The sequence below is a fragment of the Jatropha curcas genome, chromosome 4 (assembly GCF_041381405.1).
Source record: "Jatropha curcas cultivar XTBG-Jc1 chromosome 4, XTBG_Jcur_1.0, whole genome shotgun sequence".
NCBI lineage: Eukaryota > Viridiplantae > Streptophyta > Magnoliopsida > Malpighiales > Euphorbiaceae > Jatropha > Jatropha curcas.
In genome coordinates this window covers 28,964,513-28,973,227 of record NC_143154.1, presented here as the reverse complement: position 1 = coordinate 28,973,227, position 8,715 = coordinate 28,964,513, and the positions used below count along the sequence as shown (strand labels likewise).

The window sequence follows — 8,715 nt, the reverse complement described above, 5'->3', positions numbered from 1 at the left end:
CCCCATTTCTCATCTTACTTTCAACACCTTCATGTAACTTTATCGATCCTCTAAAATTTCCTTGCCAACTCTATCTGTTTCAAAGTTAGTTTAGCCAAATCAAATTGTTAAAGGGTAGAACTCAGGCAATCCCTCAAACTGCAAATCCTAGGGTTTGGGTTTCCATAACTTCTCTCCGAAAAATCATACCCGAGAAATCATACAATTGCCGATCTCTTCTTATCATCTTCGGCCATTTCACCGTCCGATTAACCCTCTGTTTCCCACACTCGTATGATGGTGATTTCTTCTCGAAATCACAATTCAATCTTGTCGAAGACAGTTTCTTGTTTGCCATCGCCCTTTCTGAAAGTTCCATGCTTTGTCTGCTTGATTTTAGGGGTTTCTGTTGTTCACTAATGTGAAAGATTTCATTTTTTTCTTATCTCAATAGTTTGTGTAAATTCATACACTTGTACATATCTCTCTACACTTGATTCTTTTAATTAAGGTTTTTGGGTGAGGGATTTGGGGGGGGGGGGGGGAGGGTGTTGTGATTTTTCTGTTTTGACTCTTTAGGGATTATGATTATCGAGGAAGTGAAGGGTGGTTGTGAGGTGGAGAGAGGGGAAGAGGAGAAATCGTGCGCTGCAATTGATAATAGCAGCAACTGTGTAGTTGTTATTGGGTGGGATGCAAAGAGGGCTTTGATTGGAGCAGGGGCTCGGGCCTTGTTTTATCCGACTTTATTCTATAATCTTGTTAGGAACAAGATTCAGGCTGAGTTCCGCTGGTGGGATAGGATCGATGAGGTATAATTTTTCTATTTGTTACTCCTCTCTATTGTGCTGGTATTTTGTATATAATTTGCATGTTTAGAAGATAATATGGATTTAATTTCATTTTTGACATTCAATTTTGTGATTCTGCGTTGTTTAGACTCACGATATTTATTTCTTATTCTCATTTGGGGTTATTTTTGATTTGTGGAGTTTCACTTCTCTTTTGGCTAATGAATGCATCCGGAAAGGCATATCCATCCTACCCGAATATCAAGCGCAATTGCAAATTTCAGTGAATATTATGTTTATGTAATATTTCTTGATTGTGGGATTTTCGATTAAGTGCAAAGCTGAGTGCCAGGCCCTTTGTTTTGTACTGGCAAATTGGACCTTGCTTATCTTCTGGTCCACTCTATGATGTCAAGGACCAAGAAACTTTATACTTGTGAATTGCTCATAGGTTTTAACTCTGTTGATGGGAGCCTCTCCAATCCAAAAACTTCTATGATTGGAGTCAGAAGTTTGCTACAGAGGATTAAGGTTTACAGCGGGAAAAAAAAAAAACATGCTGTTGGACTTTCCTTCCAAGTGAAGGAAAATTTTCTTTACCAACTATCCAATTCTTGTTTCTATTTTTATGGTAATCATTTTTCTTCCCTGTGCATGATTGGTTTCCACTTATCTAGGAATATGACTGAAATAGAAAACTATACTTCTTATATTTTTTTAGCTCAAGATTGAGGGAATCATCTGAAACTTTTGTGCCATATTTGATCTATATATAATTTATACGAAACCACCCTTTGAATTTAGGTGGTCAAACTTCTTACTAATTCCATTTCATCATACTTGTGCAGTTTATATTGTTAGGCGCCGTTCCTTTCCCTACAGATGTTCCATGCCTCAAGGAGCTCGGTGTTCGTGGGGTGATCACATTGAATGAGCCATATGAGACCTTGGTTCCAACATCTCTATATCACGTGTGTGCCTTTTTAGTTTAAATCGCATACAACCTGTGGCTTTTATCAATCAAATTCTAGGCTCTTCAAGAATATTCAATATTTCTGTTTTCAAAATTACTTTTGTATAATTTTTTGTTTAATACCCTAGCAGATCAACAATAAGGTCCTCTGTTGGTTCACTTTATTTTGACAATTTTTTCAAAAAATTGTTATTTTTTATTGATTTATTGAAATATGGTAGGCTCACAACATTGACCATCTAGTCATACCTACAAGAGATTACTGCTTTGCACCATCCTTCAGCGATATTTGCCTTGCTGTGGATTTCATTCGTGGTAAGCTTCTTTCACTTATTATATGTTATGCTAAGGAAGAGTATGAAAAAAGTGATATGGAGTAAAATGTATGCTTACATATGGTGTTCTAATACTTCTTATCGTTTTGTGTGTAGAGAACGAATTGCAAGGATGGACTACATATGTCCATTGTAAGGCTGGTCGGGGGCGGAGCACAACCATTGTTATTTGTTACCTGGTAAGTACTCAAACTTACTTGCATTCTTCCACTCTCTAAGCAATTCTTAATTTTTTATAATATTTTCTTCTTGTATTCAGGTGCAACACAAGCATATGACACCTGATGCTGCATATGATTATGTGAGATCAATCAGGCCTAGGGTGCTTCTAGCATCTGCTCAATGGCAGGTATCATACTGGAAATGTTTGATCCCATGTGGTCAATCATTCATAGAAATCTAGTGTTCAGAAATCCAGGAATCTCAGTGCCCTTAATGCGTGTTTAAAATCAGTTATAAATTACTAGGCATGTAATGTTATCGAACGCCATTTGCAAAAAGATAGGTTCGGTTGAGAACTGCTTTTAGACTTCATCTTTGAGACTTAAATCAGTTTCCTAATAAAGGATAGGCAAAAGATGTTCAATAATCAGTTTACGTTTATCATGTGTATCGATGTTGTTACATATTAATTAAAAGATGCTATCTATTGGTTGTAATTGCAGGCTGTGCAGGAGTACTATAATCTGAAGGTGAGAAGCTGTGCCTCCATTAACAGAACTGATCTCGTCCTGAGAACTCCAAGGCCAGCACATTCACAGGATGCTGTGGCTTTTGATGATGGTTCCGTAGTTCTTGTTACAGAAGAAGATCTTGATGGTTATGATCCAAATCTTGAATCAGGGGCTGTGAGAAGAGAAATATGGGCTGATTTAAGTGTGGTCTATCGAGTTCGGGTTGCTGGTGAGGCTGCTTTGGCAAGAATCTCCTGTATGTGGTTAAGCTGCCAGCCACACCAAAAGATTTTGGGAAAGCAACTGAGTACCAAGAACAGCCACTCAATGAGCGCCAATCATTTGGGAGGTATTAGTGTAGAAATCCATGTCTATTAAGAGGCTGCAGAAGTTGCATATAAGTTGTTCAGACAAGTTTCTTTCCTCTTCAAACCGTACATAAATGAAAAATAATGTTTAATAGTGCCAAAACTCGGTTTTCACTACCCATTGTAAATTGAGTTCTCTATGTTGAATCATAAGTGTAAGAAACGACGACAGCCCATCTAATATTTGGTGCTTTCATAAGTACTTTGTTTCGCACTTCAATGTATGAACTTTACCTTTCTGCCAATTCACACAGGAGTACGAGAGTTCCTTTACTTTTATCCCAATTGGTGAGATTGAAAGACACGAGTTAATTCTAATAATAGTTGTGCTAACATAATCGAAATTATCGACTGGCATTGATGAAAATATTAGGATAAATGTCGAGGTTTTTAACAATTTAAACTACATATATGGCTTCCTGGAATATTCCCATAAACACCGCTTCAAATGCAACTTTTCTCATAGAGTTTAATTCTATTTGCATAATAACCAACACCTGATAGCCATTAGTGTTCCTAAACAAAAAAGAACTTTTGGATTACTATACGCATAGATGATTCTCATCAAGTGTAACTTAAGTTCCAATTTAGAAGCTAATCAGAATCTTTTTCCTCTGCCAGTCCAACGAGTTCCTTGAAAAAATCTTTGACTGATGAGGGCCACTTACAGGATGATGATCCATGAAGTATTGTTTCAGCTGATGTTATGTTATCAAATCCAGCCACATCTTTTTCTCTCTGATTGGTTGGGGCTATTCTACTGCGATCCACCAAAAAAGGCACAACATGCTTCTTCATATCACTTCTGGAAATTCCCAGATGACCTCCTGACACATTTACAAAATGAACTCTTCCAGCTTCATTCAAGGCCTTGAGACCAATCCAATCCTCAGTATAAAGCTTTGTCTGCACCCATAAATTGATTCTATTTTCTTTAGATTCCATATGATCACTTATACTTCATTTTTAAGAAGAAATATATGTTGACAATTTTACTTCAGTTGACATTTACTGAAAATGAAGGTTCATTTTATGCATACCTGTTCTGCAGGCAAAATTGTCTCGAAAGATCCATCCGCATAATAACCAAACCAAGCTGTCTCCTTGGGTATCAAAACTTTGTCATTCTCAAACTGTTCAAAATTCAAGAAAGAAAAACATCAATGTATCTCAAAATAACAAATTTCTTACTACAATTTGGAAAAACAAAATATCTTTCTCACCATGATAAGTACCAAATTCTGCAAGCTTGTGAGTCTTTCCTTGTAAATTGAGTTTCTCTCACCTGGTAGTTCATTATTTAGCTTGGGAAGAAACTTGCATTTTTTCAAGTAGTTAGGGATATCCTAAAAAATTGAGAAATAATTATCATTTATTGTTAGCTAGTAAAGATAATATCACAAGAATGGGTATGCTTATGTGAATTTCCTGTATTGATCTTTCTGAAGGATAAAAACTTAAAGTGAGACCTTCATGACTATTTTGAATTAAGTTCATGAAATAAAGATAGTGAAGCTACAGATTTTTAGCATGCGTTTCATGATTACGTAGCACTCGATTCAAAAACCTCAATGCAACATTTTTTTTTCTTGTAGGGTAAAGCACTCACATTAGGAAATTTAAGATAGCCAGCGGGAGCCAGGTGATCCTGCAGTTCACATTTGTCAAACCTTTTCAGAGATATCACAACAAAATGTTTGACATTATTAATGGAAGAGGAAAATTGCTCATCGCTATCAGTTTTTTTAAATGTTTGCATCCAAAATACATTGGCATTATGGTGTTAAACAATTACAGAAAGCTAAGAGACAGACATGTACCTGAACATAATCACTATAGATCTCTGACTTAAGTAGGTTGTTTGCAATTATGCATAAAATACCAGTCTGCAAATGAGAACTAATTTGAGAATATCATAACAATTACAATAGTATAAACAAAAACTTATGCGACTAAAGTTTGTTATAAAATTTTAAACGAATGCCAATATACTTACATTTAGCAATTTTTCATGGGGGGCTGTTCTCAAGACTTGAACCTGCACGTTGTGGTTGCAAGTTGAAGAGTGTGATTGGCCCCCCATTGGTTATGAAACTTCCATGCAAAGTGAATGCATCACATTTAGAATAATACATCCATGATGTAGTGTCCAATGCTTTCCTAATGCCTACAATCATCAGTTGCAAATTCTACATTTTACTTGACAAATGTCCTTTAATTTTCAGTGGCACAAAGGGATGCCCCATTAACAAGCTTTTAATATAGCAGAAGTTAAAGGATCCTTTTGAAGTTTTCCAACATAGAAGAACCTTTAAAGAACTCTCAGGTAAATTTCTGAGCTCTTAGAAGGAAAATATCCCAAGCAATTTTCTCCATTAACCCTGTTTTAAACATTTCCAAGCTTCTATAAAGATTGGGCAGATGAAGCATGGCTGCAAGATAGGTTGTGATAGTACTTACGCCACAAAGAGGAACAGAAGCAGTACCAGCATGAGGTCCTGCTAAGGAAATGAAATTCTTAACCTGTTTCAATGATTAAAAAAGGAAATTATTTATTGTCCTTGATCCATAAAAGCTTGCAAAATATGTTTGGAATTTTGTGCCTCATATGCAGATACCGCACCAAAATGAAGAATACCTCAAAAGCTTTGGAAACCAATTGAACACACACTCTATGAAATAATGAAGGAAAGAAAATACACTTCCAAGATAAATGAGAGAATAAAGTTCATATAGAGCTGGTTCTTACAGGAGGTCCACCATCACAAAACTCTATCACACCTCGAGCAATCAAGTTGCCCTGGTAAACCAGAAGAGAAGTAAAAAAAGAATCAAAGCCATTAAGCAAATTGCTAAAGAATTAAATTCAATAAAAGGATACCAATTTCCTATACCCAACAAAAAAGTCTCTCAATCCATCGCATGAAACATAATGAATATAGATTAGAGTGAAGTCCTTTTTATTTTTTTATTTCTGCTTACATATTATGTAATGCAATCAACATATCCTTCCAAGTTTGGGGGATATTGCACCTCAACATAAATGTGCAAAAGCCACTCAAACAGGTAGCTTAAGTGTGATACAAGCTGCTGATGGTAAAACCATCTGAAATGTGTATAAGAATATCTGACATGTTCAGGAACTTATACTGAGTGTTCAATATGGAAATATTAATATGAAGATGAGAAAGGGGAAGTCATTAAGGAGAGTCCAACCAAAAGAAATTTTGGTATAAAATAAATTTATCATACAGTTGCTAGAGAATGTCATACATACATTGAATAGGATACAAGGAAAGATATAACTCAGATTCGACCAGAAATGAGTAGAACGATAATGATTACTTCATTTGTTATAATAGCAAATTGTAAAGTGGGATGGATTCTTCAATACCAGTCAATATTGTATACACTACACATGTTAATTATCAGAATTCCATTAGCAACGTGATGCTCACTGTTGCTTGTGAATTACTATGACAGAAATGCCTTATGAACAAAGTTGCATAACCAGATGCATTGAAAGTGCTAATATAATCTCTGAAGACATCTTTTAACTAAGTGTATAAATTAAAAAATAATAAGAAGCATGATTCAAAGTAGATATAAGCATTATCAAAATAGTAAAAATACACAATCATGAGAGTTAACCTGGGAAAGACCAACTATGTTGTAACCCTCTCTCAATTCTTTCATTTCCTTCACCTGCATTATAGTGGGCATATCAATGGGGAAAAAAAATAAAATTCAAGACTAGCACTAGATAAATGACCACAATTACCCAGAGAACTTTCTAACCTTGTCACAAACAAGTCCCATCTGCAAACAAACAATATGATCATAAGAGGAAATGGTGTATTTTGTTTAAAATTATGGAACGTTATTATTATTTCTAATACTTCTACCTGTTTCTGGAGAGGAAGAAACCAGGAATTCCATAGTCCATCCCCAACTTCTCTGCACAAAGCAAAAGGAGTGATGCAATGCCACCATTTAAAAGAATATTAAAAGGGAAAATTCATTCACATTTGTCTTCATAATGGTCAAGACTCGAGACAAGGAAAGTTATTTAAAAAGTAGAATCACTCGAAATGCTCAGCGGTTATGGTTAAGAAAAGTTGATTAGCAAATGGTGGAAAATTTCACACAATAAATTTCCTCAAAAAAGTGATGAAGTGCTCAAAATTAATCTACTAAACCCATTACATATGATGCATAGATAACAAGCAACAATCTTAGCCCGTGGCAAAGACATGGGGTGATTAGAATACAAACTTATGAACCTAAATATCATACAGGCAATATCCTGGAGAACCAGAAAAGTTTGTCAATAGATCAGTGAACTGTTTTACTCCTCTATTTTTGCATTGGTCTCCAATACCTACGATAAGAAGAAGAATGGAATAAAAGAAATGGTTTGAAAACACATAAGTATATAAAAGCAATAAAAATATAAATGCAGCTAAGGTCTCCATTGGTCTTGCATAGGATTTAATAAAGGACCCTGGGCAAATCTTCTTAAAATAGGAAAAGTAAATAAAAAAATCATTATGTTTCATTATATTGTCCATTACTGGGACTATAAAATAAAAGATGTGCAATAGCTGCAAGTCTGCAAGCACTCTTCTGCTATATTACAATCTTCCTCCTAATCTGCAGCTTATAGAGGATACCCACAAAACTCACACTTGCATTATCCACAAAACAGATTAATTTTGAAGGATAAAAAAAAGAGATTTTATAATCAAACCATAATCTTTCATTGTTTACTATCAAAAAAAAAAAAAAAAAATAATAATAATAATAATCTTTCATTGTTTAACATTAATATTACACAAGTTCGTGCATCAGTAACTTGTTAGAACACCCAATTTCCCAATATAATTGGTTCGTTTAAGTAATAGTAGTCCAAAAAGCACTAGTATTTGCATAATCAGAACCCACAATCCTCAACAAGCAGTATCTAACATGAACTCTCATAAACAGTAATAGCTGAAATCAAGAACCCAGAAACAAAAGTATCGAAGATCAACAACAGATCACTAAAAAAAATTCTAACTATCGATTAATGAAATTGTATACGTATAAAAAGAAAAAATCTAAAAGGTAGGAAGATACTTGCCATGGAGAACTATAAAGGGTATAGAACTTGCAAATGAGACTAAAAAGAAGGCCACAACAATCAAGGAAATGGCAATAGATGGAGAGCGGAGGGCCATGAATGATTATATAACTTTTTTTTCTATAAGAAAGGAGGCTGAAACTATGGTCTGTGGGTATTAACCTAGTCAGTTCCAAGAACTTTTGAAAGTAGAAGACGCCATAGATTGGTGGAGAAGACGCGGTATATATATACACCGAAACAATAACTTAATGAATGAATTAAAGAAGCAGCAGGTAAGGCATTTAATGAAGAAAAAAATCTGGATCAGTCTATCAGGCTGACAAATTTTGTTGCTTTTCCTTCTTGAAATCGCCAAATAGATACATCACTTCAACACAATTGAATGTCGTATGTGGTGTGGTTAGAAATTTCGTTTAATGATTGATTTGTCGATATTTGATAAGTTCACGCCTTTAGTACTGGTCTGAATC

At 35.0% G+C, this 8,715-nt stretch overlaps 2 protein-coding genes across 6 annotated transcripts; one reads left to right on the top strand and one right to left on the bottom strand.

Moving 5' to 3' along the window:
• On the top strand, positions 1-3,365 carry LOC105632308 (Phosphotyrosine protein phosphatases superfamily protein). Its single transcript, XM_012214654.4, has 6 exons — positions 1-791; positions 1,619-1,741; positions 1,965-2,058; positions 2,175-2,257; positions 2,338-2,427; positions 2,744-3,365. The coding sequence occupies exons 1-6, from the start codon at positions 564-566 to the stop codon at positions 3,128-3,130; spliced, it is 1,005 nt and encodes a 334-aa protein (XP_012070044.1). The 5' UTR covers positions 1-563; the 3' UTR covers positions 3,131-3,365.
• A 90-nt stretch (positions 3,366-3,455) lies between these two features.
• LOC105632309 (uncharacterized) lies at positions 3,456-8,715 on the bottom strand. Of its 5 annotated transcripts, XM_012214655.4 has the most exons (13): positions 8,243-8,714; positions 7,417-7,501; positions 7,026-7,077; positions 6,919-6,939; positions 6,772-6,825; positions 5,870-5,920; positions 5,581-5,643; positions 5,117-5,158; positions 4,941-5,006; positions 4,730-4,768; positions 4,344-4,466; positions 4,161-4,253; positions 3,456-4,026 (listed from the first exon to the last, which is right to left on the bottom strand). In XM_012214655.4, exons 1-13 carry the CDS (start codon positions 8,337-8,339, stop codon positions 3,715-3,717), a joined length of 1,098 nt encoding a protein of 365 aa, XP_012070045.1. In that variant the 5' UTR covers positions 8,340-8,714; the 3' UTR covers positions 3,456-3,714. The 5 variants fall into 5 exon arrangements, with proteins under 5 accessions (XP_012070045.1, XP_012070048.1, XP_012070047.1 ...); XM_012214658.4 differs by lacking the exon at positions 5,870-5,920 and having other exon boundaries at positions 8,243-8,715; XM_012214657.4 differs by lacking the exon at positions 5,117-5,158 and having other exon boundaries at positions 8,243-8,710.

Coding starts and splice junctions, on each gene's coding strand:
- LOC105632308 (XM_012214654.4), top strand. CDS start 564: ATGATTATCGAGGAAGTGAAGGGTGGTTGTGAGGTGGAGAGAGGGGAA. Junction 792..1,618: donor GGTGGGATAGGATCGATGAG/GTATAATTTTTC, acceptor ATACTTGTGCAG/TTTATATTGTTAGGCGCCGT. Junction 2,059..2,174: donor TGCTGTGGATTTCATTCGTG/GTAAGCTTCTTT, acceptor TTTTGTGTGTAG/AGAACGAATTGCAAGGATGG.
- LOC105632309 (XM_012214655.4), bottom strand. CDS start 8,339: ATGGCCCTCCGCTCTCCATCTATTGCCATTTCCTTGATTGTTGTGGCC. Junction 7,502..8,242: donor ACCCTTTATAGTTCTCCATG/GCAAGTATCTTC, acceptor TTCTTATCGTAG/GTATTGGAGACCAATGCAAA. Junction 7,078..7,416: donor GGTTCTCCAGGATATTGCCT/GTATGATATTTA, acceptor TGCTTTGTGCAG/AGAAGTTGGGGATGGACTAT.